Source organism: Moschus berezovskii, chromosome 18 (genome assembly GCF_049115385.1).
Source record: "Moschus berezovskii isolate FMDL1 chromosome 18, NW_MosBer_1.0, whole genome shotgun sequence".
Lineage (NCBI taxonomy): Eukaryota > Metazoa > Chordata > Mammalia > Artiodactyla > Moschidae > Moschus > Moschus berezovskii.
This window is the reverse complement of record NC_142477.1, coordinates 63092784-63114538: the sequence shown is the minus strand read 5'-3', so window position 1 is coordinate 63114538 and position 21755 is coordinate 63092784. Positions and strand designations below refer to the sequence as shown.

At 36.9% G+C, this 21755-nt stretch overlaps 1 protein-coding gene across 5 annotated transcripts in view; it reads right to left on the bottom strand.

Moving 5' to 3' along the window:
- The window catches only part of CWC27 (CWC27 spliceosome associated cyclophilin), a 247734-nt gene that overhangs the window by 178361 nt on the left and 47618 nt on the right, over positions 1-21755 (bottom strand). For all 5 annotated transcript variants that reach the window (XM_055421991.2, XM_055421990.2, XM_088827727.1 and 2 more), the window contains one exon: positions 19269-19426. In XM_055421991.2, the coding sequence (XP_055277966.1) occupies positions 19269-19426 (158 nt within the window). The remainder of the gene's footprint in view (positions 1-19268; positions 19427-21755) is intronic.

The window sequence follows — 21755 nt, the reverse complement described above, 5'->3', positions numbered from 1 at the left end:
AAAATCACATGGAAGGAAAAAATAAAGCAACATGTTTTCCTAAGCAATAAATGTCATCATTGCAAGGACATTTATCTTTCTAAAATAAAAGTTGCATATACTAGCTAAAGTTAGAATTTTATCTTCTAAATTTGCTTCCTTAAGTGAACAAGTCCATAATCACATTTGTAGACACATGCTATTTTTGTTTTATGAAGCTGTCATTAAGTTTTTATTATAAACAGGATGTTCTCAAAAATAATACTTCCATTTTTATAAACATTCAAAATGAAACAAATGAAATAAAAATAGTAATTAACAATTTCAGTAAAACACATTATTTTAGAAGAAGATCTCTTTTACTAGCAAAATTACTGCTACAATCCACTTATTGCAGTTTAGGTTCTGACTATTTGGAATATAAATGGCCTTAAAACACACCTTCAGGAAATCTAATTAACTTCATCTCACTTAACAATATTTTACTTGGGATTTTCTATGTACTCAGAGTACCCTGTCTATACCATTTGGTACTTTTCAATGTATGACTTTCTTAAGTAATTTCATGTGCTCGTAGTTTACAGAGCATGAATTAGGCAATAATCGCATCTGATGCAGACAGAGTACATGCTCGGTAGTCAACAGAAGGATGGAGGAGGTTGGACAACCAGGAGGTTTATGAAGAACAGCAGGGACTAATTTTCTTTCTAGGCAGTCTTGGCTTGTCTCTCCACCTTGTCCCCATGGATCTCCTCTACCCTATTGGTGTCATACCCCTTAAACACACATCCCCTTAAATACTACTCTGGCTGCCATCCATGCTTAATAATTATTATTGATTACCTGACAAATTAATTTTTCATTTTATTTTAAAATATGCCATGGTTGGAAGGAGTACCAAAAGGTGAGCTGTCCTAGGCTTGTTAAAGAGAGGGTTGGATTGTGAGGTAGCAAAGGCACTTTAAACTCTATAGTCATGAGCCATCAATAGTATCATGTTTTAAAAGTAGTCTCACATGCAATATTTCAACTGATCTGACCACAATCCTACTGAGACAGGGAGGGCAGGTACTAATCACATTTCACAGGTGAAGAACAGATTCAGAAAAGTTGACTTGTTCAGATATCAGAGTAAACAAAGCAATTCATCATTGTTTAAATTGTCATTAAATTTGAGTCACTTTCAATATGGGTTCTCTGGTGGCATGGAGTGAAGTGAAATGAAAGTCACTCATCGTGTCAGATTCTTTGCAACCCCATGGACTATATGGTCCATGGGATTCTCTAGGCCAGAATACTGGAGTGGGTAGCCTTTCCCTTCTCCAGGGGATCTTCCCCACCCAGAGACTGAACCTTCATCTCTCGAATTGGCAGGCAGATCCTTTACCACTGGCCACCAGGGAATTCCTATCTATATTTGGTATCATATTTCAAATGATTCTGAGGATGTTTTGATCATTTGGAATTCTGTGGAAATTAAAGACATTTTCAGTCTAGAATGCTGTTGTTATTCTGCCAAGAAATACACAGAGGGAATACACAGAGGGAAGCCCTCTGCTGGCTTAATGGTAAAGAATATACCAGCAGGAGATGCAGATTCGATCCCTGGGTTGGGAAGATCCCCTGGAGGAAATGGTAACCTACTCCAGTATTCTTGCTTGGGGAATCCCGTGGACTGAGGAGCTTGATGGGGACAGTCATTGGGCTAGCAAAAGAGTCAGACGTGACTTAGTGACTAAACAACCAGAACTTTCATTATTCAAATAAAATTTTTAGCACAGTGCCAGAAATAAAACTTGTTTTTATCTTGCCATTAGGTAGATCCGTATCTCTCCTTAAACTACTACCTCATTTACTATAGGCGCTCATTTTCCAATTATAAAAAGTGAAACAAAGATGACTACCAGCTATAGTAGTCTCACCAAACTCTCTTTTCCAAAAATGTAGAAATCCAAAATTTACCTAACCATGAATCTTTCAAACTGATATACTTTGGTTGAAAATAAGAAGCTGATCTATGCTTATCTGTACATTTGAATTAATATGAAAGTCAAGCAAAAATGAGTTATATTTCCACTTTACTGTCCTGGAAGGTACCTCATCTATCCCAAACTATCTTTCCAGCTTTATTTCCAACTATATCCTCTCCTCCAGTCACAACAGACTGTTCCTCAAATACACTCTGTACTTTTCTCAGTTTCCTCTACTGGAAATGTCCTTTCCCACCCATTTCCTCTTATTCAAACTCTACCCCTTCTTCAAGGACTGGTATCAATGCTATCTACTTTACATACATGCAGACTTCCTGACCCCTAAGTCAGAATTAATCTCTCCCTCCTCCATGAGGCTACTGCACTTTCTCTGGACCTCTGTTTTATACTGAGTTCATCATGTTTTATAGTTCACGGCTATATATCTGGCTCAGCTCAGAGTTTGTGGCAAGGGAGTATCTTTCTTTAGTTTTATACCTACTACATGTATACTATAGATGTATGAAAAACTGTTTTTACCTCACACAAATTACTTAGCAAACAGAACACTGTCTTAGATCAGGCTTTCACCATATCTCACTTGGACTTGGACTAGTAAAGCAGTCTCCTGGTCAGTTTCCTCAACCTCTAATTCTGGCTGTCTCCAGTGTATTTTCCATATTACTACCACAGTGGTCTAAGACAAAAACCTGATTACGTCCCTTTCTAAATTTATACTATTCTCCACTGTCTAAAGGAGATCTTGACATGACCCCAGTCTACTTCTCTTCCATTTTGCACTGTTAATTCATGCAGATGTGCATCCATGTTTACACACGTTTCCATAGTTATCAGAAGAGCAAACTCTCACCTATACCCTTGTAAAAACATCTACAAGATCCATCATTCTAATAGCTCATTCTTTATGCCTCATCTCAGGGGAGGTATAATATGGCAGTTGAGTTAAATATATCTGTGTTTAAATCTCAGATTGTCCTTACTTGGGAGAGTAATTCTGAGTAAATTAAACTTTGCAAATACAATTGAGGGAAGACTGGAAAACTCTAGCTTCACCATTCTTTTCCTGCTCTCTTTGCAATACAACTCTGCTTTAGTGGTTAGGTGCGCAACATCAACATTTACTGTAAAATAAAAAAAATAAGAGCCAGCATTAAAACCTAAGCTCTAGGTTCCTTGTCAGTAGAGGTAAGTAAAGTTCCAGATTTAAAAACAAATAAGCTGTACTCTTTGTTTTCTTCTAGCTCCTTATTCACTGTATACTAAAATGTGAAGTAACAAAACAGAAAATTTCAAATTCTTTTTCAGTTACAATAGCTGTCCATCTCAGTAAGGATGTACATACTGTACATTTTCTTTCTTTTTTTTATTTTTTTTTCTTACTGTACATTTTCATACATTTTTGCCTCTTATATCCTTGGTGATGTCTGCTCAGATCTTTTGTCCATTTCTTAAATTGCTTTGTTTTCTTATTATTGAGTTTTAAGAGTTCTCTATAGACTCTGGATACATGTTTTTTTTATCAGAAATGTAATTTGGAAATATTGCTTCCCAGTCTATAGCTTGTCTTTTTATGCCCTTAATAGCATTTGCTGCAGAGCCAAAGTATTTAAATTTATTAGTGTATTTCATGTTTTTGTATATCTTAAAAACTCATTATCAAATCCAAGTTCATATGGGTTTTTCTCCTTTGTTTTCTTTCAGAAGCTTAGAAGTTTTACATTTAGTTTTATGATTCATTTTGAGTTAATTTCTATTTAAATGTGTGTATGTGTCAAGATTCACTTTTGGAGCATATCGACCTCTATACTATTACCATTTGTTGAAAAGACTACCATTTCTCAGTCAAACTGTCTTTGTACTTTTGTCAGAAATCAGACAACTATATTTGTATGAATCTATTTCTGGGCTGTATATTCTGTCCCATCAATCTCTCTCTACCCTTTAGCCATCTATTATTTCTTCCTCTTTAAGATTTAATAGGTATGCAATGCTCTAGATTTGGTCAACAGAATATGCTTAATTAAGTATCCCTTCTAGTTCAAGGTATTGTAGTTTCATTTATGAATTTCTTTCCGTCCTAAGAATAGAAAAATGAAAATCTAACAACAATAACAAAAAGTTGACCTAAACAGAAACTGACTAATGTGCAGCAGAAAAGTAATGTTGTAGCATGCAATACTATACTAAGGCTAGGCAACTGTGCTACCTAGAAACTGGGAGTTTCTCAACAGTAAAGGGCCCAGATGAGGTAAATCCCTTAGGCATAATCTCATTTCATATTAGATTTATAACTCTATAGTTGTTTTAATTGTTTGCACTTTGTTTTAACCCACTTTAGATGCCAGATGTTCATCTATATTAAACTTCAATAGTGCTATAAATAAAAAAGAGTAACTTAAAAATACATACATTACAAACATTCTTAAAATGTTACTTTAAAAACTTTTAAAAAGAACAAACAAATTAATCCTCTCATACGCAAATATGCCTTATGTGCTTTTTTTGGTGGAACAGTCATTTATCAGTATTTTATGAAAAGCACCTTGAGTTAGTAGGAGCTTTTACATGTGGTAAAAGGTTATTACTTAAACTCCATGAATTAAGGTAATTCTAACATTTCTCCATTTTATGGCCTTAGCACCAAAGACCCAAAGCAGTGATGCTGCATTGAATCATCCTTAGATTGCAGCCCCACTCTGGAGGCCAAGGTCCTAGGTGTTTAATTTTTGTTGAAGGCTGTGTGTAAGTACTATAGCAGGTGTTATGTCTCTTTCTTCCTAGTGCAAACTGTTGCTATTCAGTGGCACAGCTTAGAAACAAGGTTAGCTCGGCTGGGAGAAAGGTTCTTCTCACTTTGTCTCTCTATAGTAACCATTGTCTTTTGCAAACATCTGAGCCTAACACTGAAAAAGACAAATAATCTATATTTAAAACTGTTTTTAGTCTTTTTACCTTTATTCATCTATACTTGCAATACATAGGAAACATTAAGTAACATTTTTGTCACTAATTAATTTACTACAAAAACTGTGAGCAAAGACTTAAATAAAATGTAAACACATTGTTACAAAATTCATTGCATACCATACAGTATCACTTAAAACAATAAAAAAAAAATCCTAATTTTTAAAACTTCACTAGGACACTGATAAATCCTACCTAAGAGTATAATGATGAGCATAAAGTCAAATAATTAATACTGGTGATAACTCTGAAATGTTATCCTGGCCTGCAAATTCTGGGCTATTCTCCAGCAGCTTCAGGATTAGACATTCTCACCTTCTATCACACGAAATATATTTTCACAGGTCAGCCAGAGATCTTTTTTCTACATGACTAGGCAAGTACATACAAACTGCATCTAAAACTGAATCTTACCAAAGAGCAGCAAGGATATAAAATAGAGACTGTAACACTCAAGTCTTTGTATGAGGCCTACATGATTATCTTTCTGAACTCTTTGAAGTCCAGCCAAGGGTTTTTCTTTTTAACTCCCTTACATAAAGCCTGACTTTAAGACATTTGAAGTTACTGTCAATACTGTGAACAAATAAGCACATCCAGAAATTTTCTATTAATATGTAATGATTAATAAAATCATTGATAAAAAAGTAAATGCTTATCTAAAAGGAAAAAGAAATTGGCAGGAAGTCATTATATAACTTTTGAAGTTAAGAAAACATTTTCTTAGGATCAAGAAAATCAAATATACAGTAAAGAACAAATCTAACTTCCTATCTGTTGAGTACATATATACCTTTGATCTAATGAATTTCTAGAACAAATTGAAAACACAAATTAAAAAGGAAGGATTTAATACTTAAGCTTGCATGCCGATTAATAACTGCCTTTGACCATAAGAAAAGTACTTTTCAGTAGGAACAGAATCCTATCCATTATCATATAATAAACTTGAGACTGTTTAAACAAGATAAATCTTTAAAGAAGCAGATAAATCAGCAATATAAATTTTAAAATGGAAAGCAAACTGTGCTGACATTACAAAATTTTCAATTAGTGATACCAGAAAAATGTATTAAGAACCTTCAACAAAAAAATGAAGTAGAAGATAGATTTATATAAACTTCCTTCCTGTCTATATCCCACCTGAAAGGACCTACCCTATTCACAGCCCTGGAAGAAACAGGCTTACTATATTTATCAAATAGAAAATTACATTAAAACTCTCACATTAAGCCACTGAAGCTATACTTCAAAATAATCCTGGGAAACCTATTTAAGGTTTAGCACTCATATGAAAGTGAAAGTGTTAGTTGCTCAGTCATGCCCAACTCTGCAATCCCATGGACTATAAGCCTGCTCCTCTGTCCAAGGAATTCTCCAGTTAAGAATACTGGAGTGGGTTGCCATTCCCTTCTCCAGGAGATATTTCCAACCCAAGGATCGAACCCAGGTCTCCTGCATTGCAGCCAGATTCTTTACCATCTGAGCCACCAGGAAAGCCCTTAACACTCACATAGGTGCATTTATACAGTACACACATTGAAATCAATATAAATGCACACTTACATTGAACAAACTGATACACATGGTATAGCAATATCTAAATAATAAAAACTAAGGAAGGAGGAGAGGTCAAATTTTTCTAACATATCAAAACTGGAAAAAGGTAGGAAAGAACTGTAGTGAATTCTGTGAGATTCTTCTTCAAAGTAGGTCTTTACTGAAGACTTTATATCATGTCTACTCTTTAAAAGACAAGCTTAAATAAAGGCTAAGGGTCAATAAGGCTAGCAAAATAGAACAAAATCCACTTGCTTAGAAGATTAATGCTGATGAAACACTACAGTAATCATTCTTAAAATTGTAGAACTTGTAGAAAAAGTGACTTTGGTGGGGAGAAGAAACCCTCTAACTCCCTAGAGTAGAGTACCCATTGTCTTCTACAAAATCTGAGCCTGTAAAGGACAGATAAGTTAGTTCCAAACTTGCTTTCTAAACTTGTTTAATTTTATTCTCTGATGCTCCCAATATTGCGAAAACATTAAGTAATGTGTATTTTCATCACTAATTAACTAGCTTCAAAAACTGTGAGCAAATCATATTAGACCTACTGAATGAGTTTTGTTTTTTTGTTTGCTTTTTTGAGGGGAGTAGGCCCTACCATTTGCTGTTGTTTAGTTGCTAAGTTGTGTCTGACTCTTTTGTGACCTCGTGGACTATACTCACGAGGAGAACTATAGCTCCTCTGTCCATGGGACTTCCCAGGCAAGAATACTCTAGTGGGTTGCCATTTCCTTCTCCAAAGTCCTAGCATATGCATTTGGTAAAAATCAACCAAAGTTTAAAAATATGTCCCCAGGTCATTTGGGTATGTGCCGTCAGTAGGGACAGAGGCAATTATTTAAGCAGTATGGTAGCCTCTCTGTCAAGATGACACTTGAATAAGGAATTGAATGGCTACTAAGAGGAGGAATGGTTACTAAGAATATCTCAGAGAAGAAAGTTTCAAGCTGAGGCAACCCCAAGCGCAGAGGCTTGAAAGATGAATGAGCTTCATGTGTCTGTGGAACAGCAAGAAGGATAATACGCCAGGTGTGATGTGAGCAACAAGAGTAAGGTGGCTAACAGCTTGGTAATAAGTGTAAGAAAGTGAGGACCAGAGAAGATAGTAGGTGGGCTGCCTTCGCTAGAAGATGAATTCAGATGTAGATAAGTAGATTTCATGGTGGGAAAATGAGAAAGCTCTCCCATCACTTCTGTTTCTGTAATGAAATAAGGAGCAAGATGATTCGCCAAAAAGTAAGAGGAGGGATGGACATGTTGAGTGTTATTGATTGAGATGATTCTCTTCCAGGAACAACAAGAAAATCAACTAAGAAAACTATCTGAAATAATGAAGCACCTATTCATTTCCTCCCTTCCCACATTCCCACCTTAGAGAATCTGGCCTAGTCACAGCCCTGGAAGAAACAGTCTTACACTATCAGTTAGACTTAGGATCTGCCACACTTAATAGAAAGCTATAACACACCTAGACAGCCTACTGAAAAGCAAAAACATCACTTTGCCAACAATGGTCCACATAGTCAAAGCTATGGTTTTACCAGTGGTCATGTACGGATGTGAGAGTTGGACCATAAAGAAGGCAGAGTACTGAAGAATTCATGCTTTCGTATTGTGGTGAGGGAGAAGACTCTTGAGAGTCCCTTGGGCAGGAAGAAGATCAAATCAGTCAATCCTAAGGGAAATCAACCCTGAGTATTCATCGGAAGGACTGATGCTGAAGCTCTAATACTTTGGCCACCTGATGCAAAGAGCCAACTCATTGGAAAACACCCTGATGCTGGGAAAGATTGAAGGCAAGAAGAGAAGGGGATGACATGAGATGGTTGGATGGCATCACCAAGACTCGATGGACATGAGTTTGACAAGCTCAGGGAGTTGGTGATGGACAGGGAAGCCTGGCACGCGCAGTCCATGGGGTCACAAAGAGTCGGATACAACTGAGTAACTGAACTGACGTCTATTTTCGTCTTTTCTGTCAGGAGGAGGATGGATAAATTTATTACACAGGCACAGGTGTTTATAGCAATTCCTGGATAAAGCACAGAGGCTGTAGTAGATTGTGTTACTGTTTCTAAGCACTTGGTGAAAGGTTGATAACTTACCATGTAGACATCAGGCTTGGCTACATCACTTGTTCTGGCTAATAAATGGTGAAGTGATATATGACACTTCTAGACAGACGCTTTAAGAACTAGTATATGATTCATTGTCACTCTTTTCCCTCTACCATGCTTCTCAGAAAGAGGCTGTTCCTTCATCCTCTATCCCTGAATGAAAATAATAATGGAGCAGATGTACAGATCCCACCAGGATGTAGCTAGAGCAGGAAATAAACATTAATTTTAAACCAGTGAGATTTGGGAATTGTTTGTTACTACAGCATAACCTAACCTAAACTGACTTATTTTTGTTCGGTTGCTCAGTCGTCTCTGGCTCTGCAACTGACTTAAAAGATGAAAGTGAAAGTTGCTTCATTTGTGTCCAATTCTTTGCAACCCTATGGACTGTAGCCCACAAGGCTCCTCTGTCCATGGAATTCTCCAGGCAAGAATAGTGGAGTGGGTTGCTGTGCCCTTCTCCAGGTGATCTTCTGGACCCAGAGATCAAATCCGGGTCTCCTGCATGTAGGCAGATTCTTTACCGTCTGAGCCACCAGGGGGAGCAATTAAATGAGAAACAATTCAGTATGTATGTTTATTTGTTGAGACATCAATGTATAACAGAAAGAACTAACAGGAGAGAAGCAATAGGAACATCCAGGGTTCCCGTCTCAGTTATCACACTACTTAGCCAATTATCCAAGCCAGAAAACAGTCATCTGGAATATATCTTTTTCCTCCAAGTCTCCTACATCCAATCTATTACCTCCTTAATGTCTCTTGTATCTATCCCCAAAGATACTATCTTAATTAGCCTTACTACCTTTCCCTTGCACTAATGTAATAATCCACTAATTTGCCTTTCTGCTTCAGTCTCCTTCCTCTAATTCACTCCCTACATTTATACAGAGCAATACATATTCCTAAAATGATGTTACCACTTTGCCAGAAAGTGTGTGTCTCGTACCACATGAGACACACTTCAGGTGGACACACACAAGTCAACCCTAGCCAACCCCTCTCTAGGCTCCAAAAGGTATCAAACCACTGCAGGTTCAGGTATAGGTTTTGCCACTTTTTGGCCACAAGTAACTTAACCTCTTCAAGTACAATTTTTTTTTTCCTTTGTAAAATGAGAATCATAATATTACTTGCAGCTTTGTTCTCGGGATTAAATTAGAGAAATAAACTGACTTGGCAAAATTTATTGTCTGGTCACACTGTAGAACAATAAACACTTGTGGAATAAGAGAACAAATCTCTGGCTGTGAAAACTTCCGGCTGTGAAAGCTCTTATTGGCTTATCTAATTGTCTCCCTTTACTAGAAACTAAGCAGCTTGAGAAGGGGCTGAGCCTTTCTAATCTGAGCATCCTGGGACCAAGCACAGTACCTGGACTAAGGAGGAACTCAAACACTGAAAGTGGATAACACACCCTGAACGGTTAGAGAAGGGAACAGAGAGAAAGGCTGAAGTCCGAGTGAATAAAATCATTAATAACGATAAATTTTCCTCAAGTACTTGTGTAACTGCATGTGCATTTAACTTTGGGCTAAACAAGAACTTGGCATCTTGGGTGGCTATTCTTTTCTGTATTTAACCAAACTACTCTTGCCAACTTCATTTACAGGTGAATTCACAAAGTCCTGATGAGGAAGGGAGGAAAGCAATGAATGTTTAAAAGTTCTTCAGTGTGACTACACTGAACATTTCTTCAAATGCTGCTGCTGCTAAGTCACTTCAGTCATGTCCGACTCTGTGTGACCCCATAGACGGAAGCCCACCAGGCTCCCCCTTCCCTGGGATTCCTTAAAAGAATGCTACCCCACACATAATCTCAATGCTACATTTCAAATGTATAATTCCACTGCCTATGAACAATTGATACCACAAGACCAATAGAACGCAACTCTCAAGGGTAATAGAAATCAATACATTCTAAAGAGATGCAATTACTTCTCTATTTTGACAGGAGAATCTCCCCCCGTATGTACACTTCCCTGTTTTCTTTCTGTCATATGAAACCTAACTGTAAAAACGGTAGGATGATTGTATATCTGAAGTGTATAACTGAAGTTCAAGGACCTTTTTGGTTTTATTCTGAAAGTGATTCCTTTGATATGGATTAAGGTTATCAATAAACTAACTGGGCATTTTAAAAATGGTATTTTATTTCAAACTGCCCAAGAAATAGTTTTATCCAAATTCTTGCTATACATACCCAAAAAGAAGAAAACTGGAAGCTCACCAGAAAAGTCAAATGATGGTATAGTTTATAACTATTTCATAATTTTAAAAACAACAGGTAAAGACAATATGATAAACCATCTAGTATACATAAGGAGATTATACAACACTAATTTAGATGATTTGACAACGCTAAAATGTTATTTCTTTTAGACAGTGGTTCCAAAAAATGGCCTATCTTACTAGCATTTGGGTGGAACTTATGAGATCGCTGTATTTGACTATTCTTGATCTACAAAAAAGGCAATTATACATCCAATCCTTTTTAAACCTGGTATTTTAATCTTTTCCTAAAATATACATTGCCTACTTAACATCTATAATATTTCACATGCACTTCCATTAGAGCACATGCCATACTGAACTGTAATTAATTGTTTATAATTCTTACTCTTATGCTGCAATTGTGAACATTTGTGGGCAGAAACCATTTCTCCTTTGTTTTCATGTTCCTGGGGCCTGGCACTGTCTGGCATATAGCAGTTCTTACACAGTAACTGACAATAAGAGAATAGAAGGATAGATTAAGAAAGAACATAAAAAAAGAAAAGTCAAGTTCTAGTAAAAGTTAGTGTGCAAACTAGCTGCTACCAGACTGCTCCAAAACAACATCTGATGTTAAACCCAAATATTTTCTGAAAATACAGTATTTAAACCACTACTACTCCATACCAAAGAAATAACACTTGCAAATTTTCAGAGACCACTTATCCAGTATACATATCTTACATTTCTTTCTTTTTTTTTTTTTACTCTCTGCTTCAGTACAATATCTTGGGGCAACAGAAGGTGAAAAGAAGCAGAAATGCTCTAACTGGTTAATTTCATTCCTTGCTTGTAAAAGTTCTGAGAAGATCAGCAGGGGGACTTCTCAGAGGTCATGATTTTAATGATTTACACAGGATGGTTAGAATGTCTCCGGACTTCAATCTTTGTTACTGTATTATTTTTTAAATTTTATACTATCATTTTTAAATGTGTACTATCTTTAAAATTTTTGAAACTTAAATATGACACTATCTTTTTGAATTCGCTAAACTAAACTTATGTACTGAAGACAGCTATGTACTTCCTCAAGTTTGATCATAAAGTAAAAGAAACAGAATACAAAGTATATTAAGACTCAAAAAATTCCCTAAGGCTCAAGGAAAACTTATTAATATTTTTCAGAAGGCTAGAAATATTGAGGAAATAAAAGTATTCAAAGTGCCATAAGAAAATGTGGTCACATATTTCAAATTCAACAAAAGGAGACTTACTGTGTAAGGCTAAAATTAGCAACAGCCCACTGGGGTGTTCACCCAGGCCAAAGGAGGTATTTCTGACTGTATTATTATCCCTTGTTTCATAATTTAAAGTTCAATTCATTAGGTTTCAAACTCAACTTTGATATTTATATCTAAATTTTTGGTACTATCAGATAAGATAGTTCATATTCAGTCAACCTAACACAACTTATGAATAGAACACAAATTAACTTGACTTTATCAAATAAGAGAACTGTTTTATGAAAAAGGAATAGTGCCACAGTTGACTTGATGTGACAGACACAGCTGACCAAACGAGAACCTGTACAAACACCAAAACTAATACTACTCCAGCTAACCCTGAACAACTACTACAAAAACTAACAATGGCGATGTCAGGGTTTGTGTCAAGATTTCTCTGATTTATATTTTAATTTGATGAAAATAATACAGAAGTAAGAGTAATCACAATAAAATTAGAGATGATAGAAATTACACAATAAAAGACAGGATTTCCATGGTGACTGTAATCAGCACAACAAACCACTGATTTCTGACTATCCAGTCTGCTTGTTACATCTGATTTTACTGTTTAGCCATTTATTATAAACCTATACACATAGGCGAAAAAGAAGTAGAGCAGACAACTCAGCTTGGTTTATATGATTAACTTGCAGCAGCTGAGCTCCACCTATAGGCAACAAAAGGATTCTTTAGAAAAAGTTTTAAAAACAGGACTTTCCAAAAGACAGGCTACAATGCCTCTCAGTTAACCTTGAGCGCACATTAGAATAACCTGTGCTTTCTAAAACTTCTCATGGTCCAAACATTTTGATTGTCTTGATCGCGGCAGGGGTTGGGGGGGGGTAGTCCTCAGGTGATCCAAATATATGGAAAAGATTGAGATACTGATTTGGGTTTTAACAGCACACATCTTGAAAAACATTAGGAAAACTCAGTATCATTCTGTTTCTTCCAAAATGACTTCCCATTATACTAACCCTTTAACTTTTTCAGAGATTAAATTGAGTTCCATTGATATTAATATCTTGTCTGTCAGACTGCAAAAAAGATTTGGAGATGATGCAACTTTTTTTTTTTTAAGTCTAGTGCTTGGTGGAGATTAGGGTTCTTAACCCTAACTGCACACTAGAATATATGGAGAGATTTTACAAAGTATTATTGCCCTAAATTAATGTTATATTCTTAGAAAAGTAGTTACTGTTAGGGGATAAAGGAAGAAAAAACCAGAATAGGGCAAGAGGGAGACGTGTGGGTAAGGGAATTTTTTTCTTGTACTGGGTGATGGGTATAGGGGTGTATTTGGTTTGTAAAAATTCAGCAATACGTGCACTATGAAATATAGTTCATACAGATAAATTCTGTATGTATATTATATTTAAATTGAAAGTTAAAATGTTAAAAAAGGATATGCCCAGACTTCACTTCAGACTAAATCATGCAGAATCTCTGGGAGTGGGATCTTGGGTATCAGTAGTTTTTCTTTTTAACACTTTTCCAGTGAATCTAATGTGGAGTCATGACCATTCCCCTAATGAATCACAAATGCATTCATTCATTTAGTCACCCACTCATTACACAACTTTAATGACTAGTTACCATAAACTTATTACATAAGACTCAGAGGACCTAAAGATAAATAAGATGATCTCTGAAGGAATTCACTCTAGGCAATGGATAGAAGGCAAACCAATAAATCTCATGTGATAAATACAAGTCACTTACAAGATCTACAGAAATGATTTGTCAATGAAGGATTCAATTTATTTTGTTGTTCATTCATTTAAATAAATATTTGTGTACTGATGATATTTGACCACAGATAAACGGACATAATCTCTGCCTTCAAGAAAATAATAGTATAAGGCTACACAAAGAAGAAATATGTATACATATATATACATAAATAACCTGATGTCATACTAACTGTCACAGAAGCATGAGAAAGATGCTATAGGAATACCCTGGGAAACACCCTGGGGAGTTGGAAGTTGCTGGCCTTGGAGCTAAGATGATACAAACTTGAACTAGTCCAGTGGCACTAGTGGTAAAAATTACTATTCCAGAGGAGTGCTTCTCAAACTTGAATATACAAATCACCTGGGGACTCAACTAAAATGCAGATTCTGATTCAAAAAGTGTGAGGTGGGGCTTGAAACTTGGCATTTCTATAAAGATCCCAGGTGAAACACAATTTAAGTAGCAAGTTCGTGAGGAGGATGGTTTTTAAGAGGGAAAAAGCAAAAAAATGCCGAATTCCACAACAGAGACACTAGGAAAAACAAACACTGGAAAGCAGTCACTAGATGTGTCAAATACACGGCCTTAGGGAGAGTAGTTTCAGGAGTGATGAAGGAAAAGCTGAATGATGTGTATTTAGAAATAAATGGGAACTAAGGTGGTGGGGACATAAAATTAAAGTGGTTTTCTTTTTTCCACTCCTTAAGTCTATGCACAAGTTGACGGAAAGGCAAGAGTGAGAGAGAAAACTAAAAACAAAGGAAAGAGGGTGGAATCATTTTCAGTGGGTAGAAGAGGAGGAGATAAGAATTGATTTGAATAAACAGGGAAAAGAGTAAGAGTTGAAGAAGGTACTCCTGTTTCATAGAGCAGAAGGCCAGGCGATCTGATGAGAGAGAGTGAACCTGAGGTTGATGGGGAGCACCAGGGGCTGGGTATTGAAGATGCACTGGAGACACAGCTGAGGCTGCACTAGTCCCTGGCTGTGTGGGTCTGCTCAGCAGCATTCAGCAGTACAGGCAGAGGCTCAGAGAAAGTGGACTGGAGAAGAAAGAGTGAGACTATACACTGAGAAAAGGAAGGAAGCAAGAGACAGAGATTCAAGTCAGAATAAGTGCATGAAAGAAAAGAAAGGAGAGACGGTAATAAGAGCTTTGGATTTTTTCCCCCATCTTGAACCCCTAAGTATTTTTCAACAGAACAATTAGGAAAATATTCCACTCTGTAAATCTGCTAAAAATTATATTGTGAAATATCATTTCCCAAATTAAATATTAAGTACTCAAGAAACCTGCTTGTAGGTTTACCATCTTTACCACAAATTTTCAGTAAAATCACACTTTGAATGGCTCTAGCATAAAAAGTTGACCAAGGCTAGTCTAGTCCTTGATCATACCACTCAAATCAGAAAACAACTGAAGGATAAAAAAGTACTTCAAAGACATCCAGGTGAAAAGTTTGTATATACCAAAAGAATTGATTTTTGAATAGATAATGATTTCACATTGACATCCTACAGGGCTGGCAACTATCTATAACCAGTACAATTTAACTTAGGCTGAGCAGTGATTTTCTTTTATTAATAAATACAATTATCCTTTTTTTAACCACATTACAAGTTTTAAAGACTCTTAGAAGTTTCTTTTGCTTTTAACACAAAATTAACTTGAGACAAACTATAGTGAAGCTGGTATAGCTGACCAAAACCTCTAATGATTTTGAAATTTCCTTCCACTCAAAATAAGTGGTCATGAGACAATCATGGACATTTCCAGACAAGAAAGAAAGACTGTATTTTCTCTCTGAAATTCTGTACTTTGTCCTGACCTCCTTATTTTTCTTTCATTTCTCTTTGTAGGGTAGGAAATGGAGGAGAAAGGAGGAAGAAAGGAGGATGTGAATACTGAAAACTTGGGGGAAGAAAACAACAGTTACAAATGGATGTTTTGTACTTACTATGGCAAGTTTTACCAAGTAAGTTTTACTTATTCTTACAGAAAATTCAACTTAGTTAAACTTTAAGTTATATTAATTACAGGGTATATAAGTATCTAAAATTGTATTAAGGCCAACAAAACAGATGAGGACATAAAAAGCACTTAAACATGACAAGTATTTAGTTCACCTATTAAAAACTCAATGTATTTTTTGTCACATTAGGAAGCTAATCTTTTAGAAATCAGACTTAAATTGCAAATTTCAAGCTTAAATTGAAGAAAGTAGGGGAACCACTAGACCATTCAGGTATGATCTAAATCAAATCCCTTACGATTATACAGTGGAATTGACAAATAGATTCAAGGAATTAGATCTGATCAACAGAATGCCTGAAGAACTATGGATGGAGGTTCATAACACTGTACAGGAGGCCGTGATCAAAACCTCCTTAAGAAAAAGAAATGCAAAAAGGCAAAGTTGTCTGAGAAGGCCTTACAAATAGCTGAGAAGAGAAGTGAAAGGCAAAAGAGAAAAGGAAAGATACACCCATGTGAATGCAGAGTTCCAGCGAACAGCAGGGAGAGATAAGGCAGCCTTCCTAAGTGATCACTGCAAAGAAATAAAGAAAAACAATAGAATGGAAAAGACTAGAGATTTCTTCAAGAAAATCAGAAATACCAAAGGAACATTTCATGCAAAGATGGGCTCGATAAAGGAAAGAAATGGTATGGACCTAACAGAAGCAGAAGATATTAAGAAGAGGTGGCAAGAATACACAGAACTGTACAAAAAAGATCATGACCCAGATAATCACAATGGTGTGATCACTCACCTAGAGCCAGACATCCTGGAGTGTGAGGTTAAGAAGGCCTTAGGAAGCATCACTCCAAACAAAGCTAGTGGAGGTGATGGAATTCCAGCTGAGCTATTTCAAATCCTAAAAAATGATGCTGTGAGAGTGCTGCACTCAATATGCCAGCAGATTTGGAAAACTCAGCAGTGGCCCAGGACTGGAAAAGGTCCATTTTCATTCCAATCCCAGAGAAAGGCAATGCCAAAGAATGTTCAGACTACCACACAATTGCACTCATCTCACACGCTAGCAAAGTAATGCTCAAAGTTCTCCAAGATAGGCTTCAACAGTGTGTGAACTGAGAACTTGTAGATGTTCAAGTTGGATTTAGAAAAGGCAGAGGAAACAGAGATCAAATTGCCAACATCTGCTGGATCACAGAAAGAGCAACAGAGTTCCAGAAAAACATCTACTTTTGCATCATTAGCTATGCTAAAGCCTTTGTCTGTGGATCACAATAAACTGTGGAAAATTCTTAAAGAGATATGAGTACCAGACCACCTTACCTGCCTCCTGCTGAGAAATCTGTATGCAGATCAAGAAGCAACAGTCAGAAACGGACATAGAAGAATGGACTGGTTCCAAATTGGGAAACGAGTACCTCAAGGCTGAATATTGTCACCCTGCTTGTTTAACTTATATACAGAGTACATTATGAGAAAAGCTAGGATGGATGAAGTACAAGCTGCAATCAAGACTGCTGGGAGAAATATCAATAACCTCAGATATTCAGATGACACCACCCTTATGGCAGAAAGCGAAGAGGAACTAAAGAATCTCTTGATGAAAGTGAAAGAGGAGAGTGAAAAAGCTGGCTTAAATCTCAATATTCAAAAAACAAAGATCATGACATCCAGTCCCATCACTTCAAGGCAAATAGATGGGGAAACAATGGAAACAGTGACAGACTTTCTTTTCTTGGGCTCCAAAATCACTGCAGATGGTGACTGCAGCCATTAAATTAAAAGATGCTTGCTCTTTGGAAGGAAAGCTATGACCAATCTAGACAGCATATTAAAAAACAGAGACATTACTTTGCCAACAAAGGTCCGTCTAGTCAAAGGTATGGTTTTTCCAGTAATCATGCTGGATGTGAGAGTTGGATCATAAAGAAAGCTGAGCATAAAAGAACTGATGCTTTTGAACTGTGGTATTGCAGAAGACTCTTCAGAGTCCCTTGGACTTCAAGTAGATCAAACCAGTCTGTCCTAAAGGAAATAGGTCCTGAATATTCATTGGAAGGACTGATGCTGAAGTTAAAGCTCCAGTACTTAGGCCACCTGATAAGAAGAATTGACTCATTGGAAAAGACCCTGATTCTGGGAAAAGACTGAAGGCAGGAGGAGAAGGGGATGACAGAGGATGAGATAGTTGGATGGCATGACTGACTCAATGGACATGAATTTGAGCAAGCTCCAGGAGCTGGTGATGGACAGGGAAGCCTATTGTGCTGTAGGCTATGGGGTTGCAAAGAGTTGGACATGACTGAGCGAACGGACTGAAAGGAACTGAAAAAACAGGAAATGCAATTCCTGAGTAAGAGAGAGAAATAAAGTATTCTTGATTATATTCATGATCTAACTAAAAGTTCGAGCGGATAAGAGGCCCATCAATTCCACGCTTATATAAGCATATATATGATCACTAAAATCTTCATCCAATAGTGGCCCAAAGTTAATCAACTATATTAAATTATTCAACAATGATTACTTGAGCATCAGGTGAATGTTGCCAGAAAAAGATATTTAAAGACAACTTCTAAGTACCATTTCTGAATGCAAAAGGTTATACTATCAGTGGAAATTTCTGGGGAAGTACTTTTCTGGTTACATAAAGAAAAAATTTAGAGATCTAAGTGATGATAATATGAAAATGTTTTTTATTTTTAGTTTTTCTGTATGAGGTTGAGAAACACAATAGAATAAAACAATGTTGTTTATAGGGAGTTACACCTATCTTACCCCCAATTGTAGGTCATTCAAAGAAAACAAACACTACCATTTTTTAAAGCTATGTTACTTTATATGTGTAACAAAGTTGTAATAACAGAATTACAAAGGAGAGCTTTTCAATTAAGATGAATTTCAAGAGAATAAAATGTTAACTCACAAAATTCAACAAGTCTTTAAAATGAGACAAGTGCTGAGATTTATTTTATGATACCACGAAGGTTAGGAGGGGTAGACAGCATAAATCAGACTTGAAAAAATATTTAAGAGTATTTTCAGGCCCACACCCTTCTTAGCCATTTTTGACAAATTTTACTCCCCTGAGGACATCTTTTTGTTTTATATAATGACTTAACTTGTGTGTTTTAAACAAATACAGTCTTCCACATATAGCTAATATTTTGTTTAACTCAAATATTTAAAAAAAAAAAACTTAGAGGCTTTTAAAGAAGAGATCAAAGAGAAATAAAGCAGAATTTGACTCTTTAGACTATTGATGTAAATAAAATTGGTGTATTTTCTTTTAAGCCTGAGTGGGTTAATTTAGGACAACTGGTATATATCAAACACTATGAAAACAACATTTTAGAAAGTAAGCTGAATAGAGGACTCAATCTTCATTTAAAATTAAGTATAAAAGACAGAAACTCTGATATTTCAACTGCTTGACTCACCTGCGGCTAACTGATTTCTTCTCCACTTCACCCTCTCCAGCTGTCTTAACATTCTCACTTGTGTCCTTCTTTAACTTTTTTGCAATTCTTTCTCTCATCTGGTTCTTCTCATCACCATCAACATATTCATCATGCTCTGCACCTTCATATTCTCCATCCTGTAAAAGTTGAAATGTAGTATTTACTGGGCATTCCATTTTCTCCTTTCACTTCCAGAGGTCTGTCTCAGAATCTCCTCACTGAATTTTAGACCAGGTTTTTTTGTTTCATTTTGAACTAGGAAGGGCTCGAAGAATCTGCTACAGGTGGGAATACCTGCTGGGGTCTGCTCTGAGTATGCCACAGCCCAGCAAGGGTTGTTGCTCAATCCATAACCAGTCCCTCTATGCAGCAGACTGTGCTCCTGCTGGATCACCCAGACTTTTGTGTTGATCTGTTGTACATTCTTATTCTTCCCCAGTAGACAAGGTGGCTTCTGGAGCCAGTTGGCTAGCATACTGACCTCACCCACGTATTAATGCAAGTAAAAGAGGTGGAGGTAAAGAAGCTGATATTTCCTCTTACAAATTAAGACATAGCTTAATTTGTAAATAATTAAGTGATAGCAAATCACTCCTTTCTCAAAACCCTGCAATGAGTCCCCAACTCTACCAAGACACTACACAATCTGTACCTCCTTGACATAATCTCCTACAATTCCAGGCCAGCAACACAGCCAACTCTGGAGTTGCTCTTCCTTCCAACCTGAAACTCTTATTTTATGAATCTGCATTGCTCATTCTTTCATCTCCTTCAGGTCTCTGGTCAAATGTCACCCTCTCAATGCTCCTTCTCTTGATCACCCTAATAAAATGGCAGAATCATACACTCACCCACTGTGGTCTCTATTCCCTTTCCCTGTTTTTTCCTCAGAACACTTATAACTCATTTGACATACTATATATTTTAATTATTTATATATTGTTGTCTCCAATAATCAGAGGAAGGACTCCATAAGAGCTAAAATTCTGGACTGTTGTGCTTATTGCTAAACTGACAACTTCCAGAATAGCTACCCAGATTAATAGAGAGAGGAGCGGAGAGAAAAAGGAAGAGAGAAGGAAGGATGATGGTAGAGAAGAAGAAACTACCCAAGTTGATCTTTTTCTCTTGTGATTCTCTGACCAGGTGAGTCATGGTGAGGCAGGATTCTTAACTTGAGGCCTGTGGACCCTAGGCGGTGGTTCTCAGGCTATAAAATGTGGATTGTTTCTAATCTCTGTGGATAGAAATTGTGAGTGTTTTCAGTGAGTGAGATGTTTAAGACTTTCTTTAGCTTTAAAATTTCATATCCATTGACCCAGGTCTTCCATGTGTGGTCCTCAGGAGACAGAAAAAAAAATGCCATGCAAATTAATATTTTGTTTGTGGATGCACTGTTCCCTGGGACAGAAGTCCACTGTTTTAGTGACTGCAAAGGATCTTGGGACACTAAACAGGTTAAACATCATACACTATCCTTAGGTGACCTCACCCCCGCCAAGACCATAAGAACGTATGGATAATTTTACATCAGGCCTTGGTCCTACCTTCCAGATCCATATTAACATTACACAGATGTCTCCAAGTTATCTGAATCACAAAATGTACATTATTGAGCACATTATTTTTCATCATTCTCCTCATCTGTCTTTTGTACCCATCTAACAAGCTGCCCAAATCAGAAATCTTATCGTTGTCTCCCTGAGAATAAGTCACCTCTTAGACCTCTTTCAAGTCTGTCTCCCTCCCATCTCACAGCTGTGATTTTCTATCAGCTCTCCTCTCAACAAGACTTCCCTGGTGGCTCAGATGGTAAAGTGTCTGCCTACAATGCGGGAGACCCAGGTTCCCGCTCCCTGGGGAGATGCTCCAGAGAAGGAAATGGCAACCCACTCCAGTTCTCTTGCTTGGAAAATCCCATGGATGGAGGAGCGTGGTAGGCTGTAGTCCATGGGGTCGCAAAGAGTCAGACATGACTGAGCAACTTCACTTTCTTTCTCCTCTCAACATAGCTCCCTGACAGTTCTCCTTGACTCCTGCCTATTTCTTCTAATTTGTCCTCTCTAACTTAGCCAATAGGGATCTTCCTAAAATGCAAAGTTGACCACAGCACTCATCTTTTTAACTAATGCCCTTCAACTGTTTCTCATCACTTTTAGAATGAAATTTAAACTCCTCACCACAGTCTATGAAGCTCTCTACTCTTTGACTTCTCCCCACCTCTCCAGCCTCACCACTCTCCTTCCTGTCACTAAGTTCTGGTCACTTTGGTCTGCTTTCAGCTCCTGAAACACAACAAACTCTCTCCTACTTCAGAGCCTTTTGTAGACATAGCTCCCTCTAAACCTCGTCCCTCCTGCTCCTCACAATGAGGTTCCTTATCAAACTTTAACCTTAGTGTGTACTTCCTTAATAAGATATACTCTCTCCTTGTTACCATGTGTTGCTGCTGCTGCTAAGTCGCTT